At 39.4% G+C, this 15183-nt stretch overlaps 1 protein-coding gene across 2 annotated transcripts in view; it reads right to left on the bottom strand.

Moving 5' to 3' along the window:
- USP34 (ubiquitin specific peptidase 34) overlaps positions 1-15183 on the bottom strand; it is a 210883-nt gene that overhangs the window by 53517 nt on the left and 142183 nt on the right. For both annotated transcript variants that reach the window (XM_014446966.1, XM_023746521.1), the window contains 9 exons: positions 10719-10902; positions 10090-10253; positions 7995-8060; positions 6503-6649; positions 6357-6413; positions 6193-6270; positions 5508-5602; positions 2487-2659; positions 51-204 (listed from right to left, as the gene is read on the bottom strand). In XM_014446966.1, coding sequence (XP_014302452.1) covers positions 51-204; positions 2487-2659; positions 5508-5602; positions 6193-6270; positions 6357-6413; positions 6503-6649; positions 7995-8060; positions 10090-10253; positions 10719-10902 — 1118 coding nt within the window. The remainder of the gene's footprint in view (positions 1-50; positions 205-2486; positions 2660-5507; positions 5603-6192; positions 6271-6356; positions 6414-6502; positions 6650-7994; positions 8061-10089; positions 10254-10718; positions 10903-15183) is intronic.

Raw genomic sequence — 15183 nt, 5'->3', positions numbered from 1 at the left:
CTTATACCTTAAAGATTTTTTAAAATCCCAATAAAATATTTAAAACTCACCATTTATTGTTTTTATAAGCATGTGGATTGACTATATCTCTAATGAAGCTATAATAGTGCCCACCATCTGCTGTTCCTGTGTGAACAGTCACTCCAATCAAGTCATATTCATAGCTCTCTGTGTCTTTTGAATGATCACTGACTTCCTTAAAGCCTGAAATGATTTACATAAAATAATGGCAATAATTTTGAAAACTACAGTGACACCTTAGAATCACTTTATATACTTTACGTACATAAGCAGGTACAGGTACTTTATATATTAAAATAGGTACAAAACAACTGCATTTGCTAGTCATTCACCATCCATAGCCTAAAATTTTAAGGAACATTTATATAAATTGGAAAAACCACCACATATTAGTGCAAAACTATGGACAACAAATTCCTTATCTTGACATAAGTTTCTGCTACTTCCATCCATGGAAGCGTCATGAAAAATAGAAAGAAGCACAGTTCCTGTGCAGTCTTGCTATAATTTTAGAAATGGTTTGAAGAGTTCTAAAAAGAAGAATATATATATACAATGCTCATTTTTTTAAAAAAATGTATTTTATTGATTTTTCACAGAGAGTAAGGGAGAGGGATAGAGTTAGAAACATCGATGAGAGAGAAACATCGATAAGCTGCCTCCTGCACACTCCCCACTGGGGATGTACCCGCAACCAAGGCACATGCCCTTGATCGGAATCGAACCCGGGACCCTTCAGTCCGCAGGCCGACGCTCCATCCACTGAGCCAAACCGGTCAGGCTCATTTCTTAACTTCACCTGTATTTTAAAACTTATCATCTCTACTGGCTCATTTTCCATAGCTTCTAAATATACCCAAATGCTAACTTTAAAAATTCCCTCCCATAACTCCATATTCCTTCATAGCTATAGCCGCCATCTTCTCTCCTCTCTTCAAATAAAGACCATGTTCTTCTCTTGAAAGAATACCCTACACTCATTGTTCATACCTCTCTCACCTCTCATTTAGTGAGTAAAACATTATTGAATCCTCAGTAAGTGCCAGGAAATAGAATATAAAGATCGAATCATTGTTCTCTTTCCTAAATCTTATAGTAACTTCTTTAAACCTTAAAATTTTAAATCAGCATAACTTTTTATACAAAGAAAACATTGCCAGGACCCTTATTGTGTAAAATGGAACTTCTCTGACTAAAAAAGAATGTAAAAGGCAAGCGCCCTAGATCTGTTCTGCTTTCTTCTCTCATCTATTCCCATTCCTCACCTCTGTGGTCCTTGAGTGGCATATGAAGAATTTTGAAAATCACTGGTCTTATGGAAGTAATAGCAATTTAGAGGTAACTTATGAACCAAGGGCCATCTCTGACTCATTGCAATCTACCTTCCTATTGCAATACCCAAATGAAATTGCTCCAGTAAAGATAACCAAAATTCTTCTCCATCACATTCTTACTGAAACTGTTGTTTTTCTTTAGCATCCAATAATTCTGATCACAGTCCTTCTTTCTTGAGATCTTGAAATACTGACCCCTTATTCACCTAGCTGATCCAACCAGAAACCTGAGTCACTCGACTTTTCCTCCTCATTCTAGTAGCACACTGACTAAAATTAAATGTAATCTTCAAAGGGGGCAGATACCTTGTTCTTTGTTGTCACTATAGTCCCATTACTACAAGAATAGCGAATTAGATAGTAGGTAGATGTTCAATAACTTTGTTGGATTCATTTATTCAATCGAGTCCTGTAAACTGCATCTCTATACACTTCTCCAACCTTACTGGTACGCTTTCTCATCTAAGTTACCACCTCTGTAGTTTACCAGAATGGCCTCCCCACACCCCTGTCATCCATTTTGATAGCTGTAGTCAGATTAACCTTTTCCAGATCCCACCTGGTTCCCATCTCAGTTCTCTGCTTAAAATCTTCCAATGGTTTCACACTGAATGAAGATCAAAATTTTTAACATGACCTACCAAAAAAATGATTTGGCCCCTGCCATTTGCCCATTTCATCAGCTCCACTCCTCACCTGCCAAAGAGCTTATCCATTCCTCTCAATCTAGCTCTTACTCAAGTTCTGCTTAAATGTCACCTTCTCATAAAAGTCCTCCCTGATTCCCTTAGAAGTATGTAATACATTCACTGTCCTATTTGACATTAAATCATGTTTGTAATTTCTTGTTCAATATAAGACTTGCCCACTAGACTTAAGTTCTACAAGGGAGGGACATTTATCTTGCTCACTACAGCGTCCCCAATGCTTAGAAGAGTGCCTAGAACACAGTACTAGTAGATATTAAATATTACCTTGGTAACTGACTGAACGTGCCACATTGTCTTTAAAAACATTCTTCTTTTTAAGATTCAGTTCCATTTTGTTAAAATGTATAGTTTATTACAACTTTGTAATTATAACTATCTGGTTATGGAGACTTACAATAAAAGAAAAGAGATGGAAAGTTACCTTCTTTCCTATCACTCTTTCCCATAAGAAAATCTTCTGTGTAGGGTGTCATATCCAAACGTAGTGGGAAGGAAAAGTGTGTGTTCACTTTCTCTTTCATCATCGTTACCATATTGAATGTATACCTCATAGTATTAAAACTCAGAATGCGAGGCAATTTCTTAAAACATGCCCTGAAACACAGAAAAATTAATGAATAAAACTTTTGTTAAAAATTATCTTTCAAAAGTACTTCAATCATGTAAGAGGGGGACATATACATATATGACCTCTTATATGACTTTTTTCATTCTGAAACAACTTTCTTGTGTCTAGGTAAAAAAAAAAATTAAGCAGACTGTGATAACATAATGAAGATATATAAAGGTGCTATGGAAGTATAGAAAAGAGTCACATCATACTTCAAAGGCAAGGAGGTCTTTGGTTCAGTTTCCTTTTCCACCTTAAAGAACAGGGTTTGAAGTATTTATTTTTGTGAACTAGAACTGCAGTTTCTGTATCATTTACTAGATGTACGACCCTAAACAAATTACTTAGCCTCTCTAAGCTTAATTCCTGTTTGTAAAATGGGACTAAAGTGGCTATTCCCTATAACTTTTAGAATGCTGCCTGGCAAATATCATTCAATATATGTTGCCTGATAGTACAACAATCACAGCAGTAGCAGCAGAAAGTCAACTGGTTACCTAAATCTTATGGTTGACATATTACTGATAGTTCAAGAAAAAAAAAAAAAACCCACAAAATTTTGGTTTAAATAAAATCTATAATAATAAAAGTGTAATATGCTAATTAGACCAAATGTCCTTCCATCAGGAGGACGAAGCCAGGGCTGCGAGGGAAGCCCGGGTCCTGGGTGCCAGAGGGAAGCCAGTGCCGGCAGCCGGGGGAAGGAAAACCTACTCTTGCACGAATTTTGTGCATCAGGCCTCTAGTATATATATAAATGTAAATTTATAAAAAATATTAATTTTAGGAAACAATACTTCACTGTACACAGGAGTCAAAAGAGAATTTGTTTAAACCAAGAGCACAGTATTTTTGTTTTATAAAGAAATTCAGAAAGATGAAGGAGATAGGGAAAAGATGTCATAAGTAAAGGCAGTAAGTAGTCCAAAAATTCATCATTACTGATTATTTAGGACTAGCAAATGAAAAGGTTACAGAAGTATAAAGGAGTTAAATGATGAAGGGCCTTATATGTAATGTTAAGAGTATGAATTATCCTGAAATATGAGAGTCACTAACAGACTTGTGGTGGGCAATGGAATGTGCACTGAGCCAGAGGATAAAATAAACATCTGGAAAAGATAAGAATTTATGTTACAGACCTATTAAATCTATGAGAGTAAGACAGTTGTAAGAGAACAGCACAGCACTCCGAATTAGGTAAGATTAATTTGGGAATCATTAGTATGTCAGCAGAGATTAATGTTATGGTGGTATGTAAAATTATTCAGGAAAGAATAAACTGAGAAAACAAAAGGTTAAAGATAGAGCAGAATATGATCCTCCGTACATTTCTGTTGACCACTTACTATGTTATTACAGACATCTATAAGTATGTTAAGAATACAAAAGTCTGATTAACACTTTGCCTGGGAGAGATGAGACAGTGTTTAGATAAACCAAAACTAGTAGATTAGCCAAAAAAAAAAAAGGAAATGTTACAAGAAGCATATTAAGAATGACAGATTTATTCCAAGTAAAAAGAGATTCTCCGAAGAACGTGACTCACTCTATCAATTATCTTTTGACTGACTCATTATATTCCACCACAATAAAAAACTTGAGTGACACCATTTTGTGTGAGTCCTTAATTCTTACCCTAATCCAATTATCAGATGAGCTTTTCTTCTTCCAATAACTGCCTGTACAGTTATACTTTCATTTGAATAAGTCCACCCACAACCTTTCTCTTTTGCAACCAACATGAACTCTGAAGATCGAGACAAAGAATACCACTCCCTTCAAATACATATTTACGTATTCAAACACGTAAGCCATGGCTTTTTTTTTCTCTGCCTTCAACATGATTTCATCTAGAAAACTCTGTTTGATCCCCAAGTTCATTTTAAATTCCATCTTCCTTGCTGATTTTTGTGAAACTTCTAAAATGAATGATCTGTATTTGACACCATGTGCCCTGACAACCTGCTTTTATTGCTACAACTTGACAAAACACACCAAGTACTTATTTGAAACAAAACCCAATGCTTTTTACTCAGCTTTCCTCCCCGACCCCCAATCTCCGAATACCTTCTTAAGATTCTCTTCCCCAGTTTCTGGGTTACCTGCCTGTCCTGATTTTCTTTCTTAGATTCTGTCACTTTTCCCTCTGTACATTTAGGATGACTTAAGTCTCTGTACTTTGCAATAGTTATGTTCTTTCTCAGGCAGATGTTCTGATGCCTTTAGTCAATTATGCAGATAATCCAAAATCTAGATATTAATTACTTGATGTTACTATGTATTACCAATCTTGCAAATCCTCTACCTGAATGATGTAGGCTGGCCTATTTCTGGACCTGCTGCATATACAAGGTCATTTCCATTTCTCTGCCTTTGTTCCTAGCAACTAGCTGTATAAGATGCTCTTTCAATCTAATTTCTACTTGTCATTCAATATTCACCTGTAGAACTTAAACATCTTTACCCAATTACTCTGTCCTGAACTGGCTATCGTATGCCTGAACTCTGAAGAAAAAAAATCTCTCATTATAGAGATTCAGAAAAGGATGTCTTCAGTTCATGAGTAGACTCTTTATCCCGCTCCACTAAATGCAGAGGAGAGAAATAAGCAATCGGACAGACTTTGGTAAATATTTGATTAATTAAGAGAGAAAATCTGAAACATTTAAGGGTGCTTGAAAGTATATTTAAAATACTACCAATAAAAAACTAATAAAATGAGCTCCAAGCAGATGACCTTAACCTTAATCAGATAATTTTAATTTATATAAGTTTGTGTTTTACTCCCATTTGATGATTATCAAAATAACATTACATTTAAAAACATACCTTTTTTCAGCTCGTACTTTCTTCCCGCAATGAGAACAAGTATACATGTTGTCACCTTCTAAAGTATCTTTAATAGTAACTTCATCAAGAGACTCCTGTATATAAAGCCAGAGTTAAAAGTTTTATTATTTACAGCATGCAAAAATACAAAAAAAAATAGTAATTACAATTTGGGTAAATACACAGAGGAAAACCAAATTTTTAAAAATATTTTTATTGATTTTAGAGAGGAAAGAAGAGGGAGAGATAGAAACATCAATGATGAGAGTAAATCATCAATCGGCTGCCTCCTACACACCCCACACTGGGGACAGAGTCTGCAACCTGGCATATGCCCTTGACCAGAATCGAACCTGGGGCCTTTCAGTTCACAAGCTGACATTCTATCCACTGAGCCAAACCGGCTAGGGCCAAAATATTTTTTAAAGTGAATTCTTAATTTCAATAACAATTGTTTTTTCCTCACATTGACACAAATACTCTCTGAATCTTACTAAATTTTTCAAAAGTGAAGCATTTAAATTTTGATTAGGAAAAGATCAACTTTGTGGTCTATCTTTAGTTCTTATCTTGAGTAGCATAGTATGAGAAAATAGAAGACAGTTAACTTTCAAGATGAGAAGCATAATCCTGCTATATACAAGTAGTTTAAAGCAGGAAAAAGTCTACAAATATATACACTTACATAAATGTTCTTCATATCAGCCACTTGGCATCTCACAGTATAAAACTCTTCAGCAGTCTGACTAACGTGTTCACAATCCTGGTCAATTAACAGTAAAAAGTTAGTAATCTTTATAATAAGCTAATTAAGATTTCTAAAAAGCAAAGAACAGGTAGAATACTTACCAAGGATACAACATTGTTTGTAATTACACCTCCAAACAAACTTTTGACAGTATTTTTCTTTGAAACAAACAAACAAACAAAAGTCAGTAACTAAAGTTGGGCAAATCTCTACAAATGTCAAGAAACTTCAGTATTCTGGTACGAACCAGTTCTGGAGACATTTCTTCAATTTTGGTAATTAGATCGGTAAAAAACTCTGTCATATCTTTCTGCTCCCCAGTATTCAGAGGCTGCTTATCCATGGTGTATGTTTTACAGAAGGGTCTAGGATTATATGCTTTGCATTCACTCTCCTGTAAATGAATGGTGGGGGTAGGAGTGGGGAAAATGATTACAAAATAATCAAATAAAGAAACCTAAGTCTCGCTCTGGCTGGTATTGCTAAATGGTAAGAGCATAGGCACATGCACGGAAGGATCTTGGGTTCAATTCTAGTCAACGGCACACACCTCAGCTGTAGGATCAATCCCTGGCCCCAGCTGGGTGCAAGTGGAAGGCAACCAATCACTGTGTATCTCTCCCATCAATGTGTTTCTCTCTCCCTCCCTCTCTGTCCCTCTCGTTCTCTCACTCTCTCTCTCCCCCCACCCCCCTCTCTTCCATTATCTCTAAAACTCAATGGAAAAAAATATCCTCAGGTAATGATTAACAAACAAAGAATAAAAAAGAAAATAAAGAGAAGCAGCAAAATCACACAGGGTAATGTTCCATGCTGATGAACCTGGATACTATTCTGTTCATAATAAAGAACCACTGAAATGTTTTAAGCCCGGAAGTAATATTGTAAGATTAGCAATTTAAAAAACACAATACACTGATTGAGTGAACTTTTATAGTTATGGAAGTAAGGGGGGGGGGGGGGGGAAGAAATCAGAAAACTCTAAGCCTAAGGAGGGGCAGAGGGACTGTGACAGAAAAAGGGATTCTTCAAAAGAGAATAACAGGGTATAAATAACTGAGATATAGCTATTAAAAGCACCAGTAAGTAACAAATTTGATTTGAAAAGTAACAGTATATAGTCAGGACAACGTCAAAACAAATGAGCTCTAATGTTTTCAGCTTTGGTCAGAGGGTGTATCTAATCACATTTTTTAAAAAATACTAGAGGCCTGGTGCACAGATTCCTACACAGATGGGGTCCCCTGGCCTGGCCTGTGGGGATCGGGCTGAAACCAGCTGACATTCCCTGAGGGGTTCTGGATTGCGAGAGGCATAGGCCAGGCCGAGGGACCCCACTGGTGCACGATCGGGGCCAGGGAGGGACTGTGGGAGGTTGGCCACCCAAGAGGGCTGCAGGGCGTGTCTGGCCCACTGGCCCAGTCCCGATCAGCCCGGACACCAAACAGCAAGCTAACCTACGGGTTGGAGTGTCTGCTCCCCTGGTAGTCAGTGTGCGACATAGCGACTGATTGAATGGTCGAACGAACGGTTGGACACTTAGCATATTAGGCTTTTATTATATAGGATTTTTATTGTTGGGAGTACTACAGATGTCCCCCTTCATTTCCCTCCTCTTTAGCCCCCCTACTCCCCTTTCACCACCCTACTGTCTGTGTTCATGGGCAATGCATACATGGATATAAGTTCTTTGGTTAATATCTTCCCAACCCTATCCCATACACGATTTTCAAACATACCATTAAATATGTAAACATTTTTTGAAGCTCCAGAAGAGTGGTCTTATGCTTCATATCTTCTGAATACTGAAATTCAAAAGAAAACATTCAATTAAAAGATACTGACATTAGACATTCTAGCAAATAAAGTATTACAATATGCTTTACACCATCCATTTTCTTTTAGATATGTGTAGAAAAAACAAAGGCACAGTCTAGAAATTTTAGCATTAAAAATGGAAGTATTTTGTTCATTATATAAATACAGCCATCACCATTATGTAAGAAAATTGAATAAAGACATCTTTAAAAAGTCACTTTCTTTGTCTGGCCTGTGTGCTCAGTGGATGAACTTCGACTTATGAACTAGGAAATCACGGTTCAATTCCTGGTAAGGGCACATGCCGGGTTGCAGGCTCGATCCCCAGTAGGGGGTGTGCAGGAGGCAGCTAATCAATGATTCTTTCTTATCATTGACTAGAGGCCCAGTGCACAAAAATTTGTGCACTCGGGGGGGGGGGGGCAGAGGGGGGTCCCCCAGCGTGGCCTGTGCCCTCTCGCAGTCTGGGACCCCTCAGGAGATAACGACCTGCTGGCTTAGGCCTGCTCCCGGGTGGCAGAGGGCAGGCCCAATCCCTAGGTGCAGCCCTTGGTCAGGCTCAGAGCAGGGCCGATTGGGGAGTTGGGGCGCCGCCCTGTCATGCACAGAGCAGGGCGGATCGGGAGGTTGCGATGCCACCCTCAGTCACGCTCAGGGTAGGGCTGATTGGGGGGTTGGGGCACCGCCCCCTGTCACACACAGAGCAAGGCCCGTGGAGGGGGGTTGGGGCTCCGTACCCTGTCACACACAGAGCAGGGCCGATCAGGGGACCTGGGGCACCGCCCCGTCACACACAGAGCAGGGCGGATCAGGGGGTTGGGGAGCTGCACCCTGTCACACTCAGGGCAGGGCCAATGGGGAGGTTATGGCTCTACCCTGTCACACACAGAGCAAGGCCCGTGGAGGGGGGTTGGGGCGCCACCCTCTATCACCCACAGAGCAGGGGGGGTTGGTGCGCCGCACCCTGTCAAACACAGAGCCGCAGGGCAATCAGGGGATTGGGGAGCTCCCCCCGATCAGGCACAGAGCAGGGCTGATCAGGGGGTTGGGGCGCCTTCCCCTGTCACGAACAGAGCAGGGCGGACAGAGAGGTTGTGGCCCCGCCCCCTGTCACACACAGAGCTGCAGGGCGATCAAGGGATTAGGGAGCTCCCCGCTATCAGGCACAGAGCAGGGCTGATCAGGGGGTTTGGGCGCTGCCCCCTGTCACGCTGATCCCGGTGCCGGGAGGCATATTACCCTTTTACTATATAGGATAGAGGCCTGGTGCATGGGTAGGGGCTGGCTGGTTTGCCCTGAAGGGTGTCCTGGATCAGGGTGGGGGTCCCCACTGGGGTGCCTGGCCAGTCTGGGTGAGGGGCTGAGGGCTGTTTTCCGGAAGCGGGTGACTGAAGCTCCCAACTGCTCCTTTTTTTCTTTTTCTTTTTTTTATTCTGGGCCAGCTTTAGCTCTGAGGCCTCACTGCTGAAAACATCGATACAATGTTGCGGTCCGGCTGGCTGAAGCCCGGCTGAATGAAAGCCGGTTTCTGGGGTTTTGTTTAGCTTATTTGCAACATAGTACATAGTTGCTTAGAGTTGCAGCTGAGAGGCCGGCAGCGGCAGGCGGGGAACGTTGGAGTTCGCCGTCACTGGAGCAAGCAAGCCTCCCTGCTCGCTTCAGTGCATGGCTGCCAGCCGCCATCTTGGCTGACAGTTAATTTGCATAAGGATATGCTGATTAGCCAATGGGAAGGGTATCGGTCGTACGCTAATTACCATGTTTCTCTTTTATTAGTGTAGATGTTTCTCTCTCTCTCTCCCTCCCACTTCCTCTCTGAAATCAATAAAAATATATTAAAAAAACAAAGCCCACACATGGAGTTAGCTAGTTATATAATCAAATTTTGTCATTTTTAAAAAATTCATAAATTGCTTCTCAAACAATATTTCAGTAAATTCAAAAAAATCAAGATTTGGCCACAGAATTTTAAAATTTTGTTTTATAGTTTTAATTTTTAAAGTGAGAAAATTGTACCTTAGCAGTGAAGACAGCCTGTCTTGCTTCAGGTATCATATAAAGTTGCTGAATAGTTGAAGCCAAGTAACAAGTAGCTCCAAGGTTAGTCAGGCCAACAAATCTACACTCAGCACGGACATCCTCGTGAGGCCAGTAATCCCATTTATAAGGTGCATGGGCTGCTGAAAAGAGAGGGAAGAAAAAATGTCCCCCAAACAAACTATTAAACATAATGTATTGTTTTCATTAACAACCATTACCCTCCATTACGTATTTAGTTAATATGCATAAAATATTATATATGGTAATTTTTAAATTAGTAGTAAGAACACATAGTAAAACTAATTCATTCCCTAAAAATTCAAAGGACTGTCACAACTTCATTTAATACTAAATTATTTAACAAAAAAATGTTTAAGTATTTTAGCTATCTATAAAATGTACTTCACACTTGTTTTTTTCAAAAACAATTAAAAATTTTTAACTTCAATAACATCTAAGCAACAATCATTTATAATTGATTGTTAATCATTTATAATCATTTATAAGTGTTTGAACAGTGATTTCTTTCTTTGAAATATGCCCTTCAAAAATCTGATTTCTACATACAAATTTTAAAAAGATTAAAGAAAAAGAAGAATGCTTACACTGCATGTGTTGTGCCATAACCCAGTTGTGTATTAGCCTGTAGTTCTCAACAGACCCCTTTACCATCTCTACTAACAAATCATAAGCAGCAGCTCTTGAAGAATGTGATTTGCACTTTGGCTGTTGTCTATCTTTTAGACTAGGCAACAAAAACAGGAGATTGAAGATATCTCTTAAAAATTCCTGAAAAACAGAAAAACCAAGCATATTATCTAAACTTAAATATTAATTATATTTCAAATATAATGAGTAACTTACTTAAACTAAATCCTATGACAATCTACAATTTTCTAAAAGACTGAAAATTTCAAGCAGCATCATATACAATCACTGGAAAGTATTCCCAATGTTCACTTTTCTTAGAGAAAACAGAAGGGTGAGAATCACCTTCATTCTTACCTCCCTCTTGACAACTAATATAGCTCATTCTTACCACAATGCGATTATTTTACAGTCCATTAAGTGACCAAGTTTTTGTTAAGGACTCATTACTACCTATCTTGACTGCTTCTGCACTTACTTAAGTTTCTCCTTATTTTACTCTAATAATAACAGTAGTAGCCATCAAAGCAGCAACTTATGCATAATGAGAACTTTTAAGTGCCAGAGGCTCCCAAACAAAAAACATTAAAAACCATGTCTGTTCTGGCCGGGTGGCTCAGTCAAAGCATCGTCACATTCACCAAAAGATTGTGGGTTCAATTCCCAGTCATGGCACACATCTAAATTTCAGGTTCGATCCCCTGCAACCTAGGGGTGTGTATAAGAGGCAACCAATCAATGTTTTTTTCTCACATCGATGTCTCTCTCAAATGAATAAAAACACATCTTGCCTGGAGTTGACAGGTGCCAGAGTCAGGATTTAAGATACCAAGCTCTTAACTTCTATACCAGTGAAGTTCAAACTAATGTGCAAGGTTTTACCAGGTAAAGTACATTTCAGATGTACTTTTTCCTAAATTTGATAACCTTGAGAAAGAGTTACCTTTCCTACTTGTTCTTTCTTAATTTTCTTTGGTAAAGTAGCAAATGACCAATTATGTCCCTCACCCATCTCAAATACTGCTATCATTGATTGTTCTGGGGCATAAAACCTGGGACACTGTATAGAAAAGAGGTAATGTTGTTAAGACTGAGATTCTGCTATACTTAGAAAGTCTGGATTGTAAGGTTGGCCCTTGGCTATCATCTGGAAACTTGAACGGTAAACAGTATCCTCCTGTGATATAAAACTTTTCTTAAGTGATAAAAGTAGCTTATTGTGCCTGTTTGTTTTGGTATATGCTAAGTAACTGCTTTCCATCTGGGAGTATGGAATTTCAGTGACTGTGGTCAATTATTCAGATACTATGTACCTACACCATCCACCCTAATAAAAACCCTGGACTCCTAAACGCAAGAGAGCTTCCCTTACACTGCACATGTATTGTGACATTCACTGCTGGGTGAATTAAGCACAATCTGTGAATCTCCATTGGGGGAGGACTCTTAAAAGCATGTACCTGGTTTCCACCAGAGGTGGCCCCACACTTTCCTTTGCTGCTTTCATTTTGCTGTAATAAAGCTCAGCTATGAGTACAACTAAATGCTGAGCCCTCTGATTCCTTTTAGTGAATGAATGAAGCTGGGGATAGTCATGGGAACCTCTGACATGAGTACCCAATACAGGACAATTTGAAATATTTTCCCATTAATGACTTCAAAGCTCTTCTACCCCACTATTATCAAAGAAAGTAAAATACATAGTTCCTAACTTTGGCTAAGAAATATTGAAAGTAAATATGGTCTTACTTCATATAGTTGAAAGATTATACTTGTCTATCTTAGAATTCAGAGGTGAGATGACTATCTTGGACACAAAGTAACACATTTACTTGAACTAGAAAATAAAACCAGGCTCACTTAAAAAAAGAAAGGGAATTGGCTAGTAACCATTTAACAATGAATTATCTTTGCCAACCAGTTCAGATCCAGAAATTGAATAAGCTAAACATCTGTAGCTCCAAAGTATTGAAAAAATGTATTTAGAGATAGGGTGAGCAGCTGAAACCAGTAACATCCAGCCCAAATTGGCAAAGGAGATTCAGCTGGGAGACAGTTTGCAGCCGGGAAAGGCAGAGGACTCGAGGAGAAAGGGAGCTGTTGGAGACTGCCAGATCGGGCTCCCCTAACCGGGCAGCCTCCACTGCTGCTGAAATCTCTCCCAGAGAGGCTGGCTCAGCCTCGGAGACCGCGCCATCTTGAGTGGCTGATATCAGAAGCATATACATCCAGAGACCCTGCAACCATGGCATCCAGGGATCATCTCAAGCAGCGCAACTACGTGCACTCAGACAAGCCCTGCTCCTCCTCACAGAAAGGTCAGATTTGGCCTAGATAAAGGTGCGGTTTGCAATTTAGGTTGGAGAGAGGAACGCGCGAGCGGGAAGTCTACGCCCCACAAAGTCCGCGGCCATTGAGTGTGGAAGGGGTCCTGCAGGGCTACTGGCAGAAGGGAACTCTAAAAATCAGCCCATAGCTGGACTGGGTGCAAAAAGGCAGCCTCGGATTTTGCCAGTGTGCCGGCTGCTTAGTGCCAGGGGAGAGAGGACGTACGGAAGAGACTGCGCACAGAGCTGGACGGTGGGGGGTTGCCAGTTCGCGCACCTTCTCAGGCTCTTTTTTTTCTTTTTCTCTCTCTCCCCCTTAAATCTTTGTGTTTGATTATTAAACCCAATACATAGTATCGCCCAATTGGGGTCACTCACAGAGACTGCAGGGGAAAGTTATTTTTGTTGAACCTGGGAATCAGAGCGGGGAGTAACGATCAAAGAACCAACTCTGGGGCAGCCGACTTTCCCAAACCAGTATTAAGTGCGATAGGGAAAACAAAACCTAACTACTGCCTAGAGAGGACTTATTGCCTTGGAGGTCAATCCAGAAACACTGCCACCCAGGGGCTGAACCACAAACTGACTCTTCTGTAAACACAAATAAAGGCAGTCTGGGAAACAAATACTGCCTGCTTTAAAATCAGGACTGTGGTTTACAACACGGAGGAACAGTGTATCGCAGGGAACTTCAATACTCTCTTGAATACATGACAGGACTAAAGCGTGCCGAACAGAAGAGTAGAGGAAGTGAAGGACCTTCACTACCGCACTTTTTTTTTTCACCTTTTACTTAAGAAACTAATTTTTTTCTTTTTTCATCACCTGATTTTACCTTTTTAATTACATTTTTATTTTTAACCAGTATTATTACCACTACCATTTTACCTTTTTTTTATAGTGTCATTTTATTTTCCCTTTATTTTATTTTGGGATTAGTGTTCTACATTCTATTTTCATCTTTCCTTTAGCATCATTTTACTCTACCTTAACTTTACCTTTATGCCAAAACTCTCTTCCTCACTTTTCCCCCTTTTTTGTCCTGTTTCTCTTACCTTATTCCTGCTTTAGATTTTCCCTATTCCTTCTTTTTACCCCGTTAAAATTTCACCCTACTTATATATCTAATTTCCAATCCCCTGCTCTAAATCCATATACACCTCTCTCTCTTCTTTCTTCAGTATCCAAATTTTTTTTTCTCTGTCGTTTCGTTGTTTTTCGCTTGATTGTTGAGTATATTGGGGGTTTTATGCTTGTTTGTGAGATTGTTCTGCTTTTTCTTTTTCTTTTTCTGTTGGGTTTTTTTTCCTGGTTACTTTTTTGCTTCTGTTTTCCCTCGCCTCCCTTGATATTAGTTGTTGTTTGTAGTTTGCATTCATCTCTAGGGATCTGTTGCTGGAATCTGTTGGGATTAGTGGTTGTTCTATTGGAGTTTTCTCCCCATATAAGTAATTTCTTCGCCTCTTCTATTTCATTCTCTTTCTTTTCTCTCTTACTTTTTTTTTCCTTTTCCAAACTTCATTTTTGCACTCCTTTTCTTTTCTTTTTCTCTTTTTTCTTGTTCTCTTCTTTCTTCCTTATACCCTAATTCTCTTTGCTCTGGTGGTCACCTTTATTTGGGGTTATTAGTATCGTGAATACATGTGTTCAGTGCCTTGTGTGTTGTGCCTTGTTGTGTTGTATTTTGTGCCTTTAAATCAACGCAGCAGAGAGAGAACTACATAACCAAACACCTGGAGAAGAGAGATCATGGGGAGACAAAGAAACAGCCCGCATATGAAAGAAAAACAGGCATCACCAGAAAAGGAAGTAAACAAAATGGAGGCAATGGAGGCAAGCAACCTGTCAGAGAAAGAATTCAGAGAAATGGTCATAAGGTGGATGAAAAGAATGGAAGACAAATTCAAAAATATGTGTAAGAACCAAGAGGAAATGAAGAAGAACCAAGAAGAAATGAAAAATGACATCACTGCGATAAAGAACTCAATAGAAAGCATCAACAGTAGACTAGAAGAAGCAGAGGACTGCATCAGTGAGCTAGAAGACAAGGTAGGAAAAAATACCCAAGCAGAACAGCTTCTAGAAAAAAAATTAA

This window comes from Myotis lucifugus, unplaced genomic scaffold (assembly GCF_000147115.1).
Source record: "Myotis lucifugus unplaced genomic scaffold, Myoluc2.0 scaffold_6, whole genome shotgun sequence".
Lineage (NCBI taxonomy): Eukaryota > Metazoa > Chordata > Mammalia > Chiroptera > Vespertilionidae > Myotis > Myotis lucifugus.
Note: the sequence above shows the minus strand (reverse complement) of the source record. Positions and strands in the feature narration are given on the sequence as shown.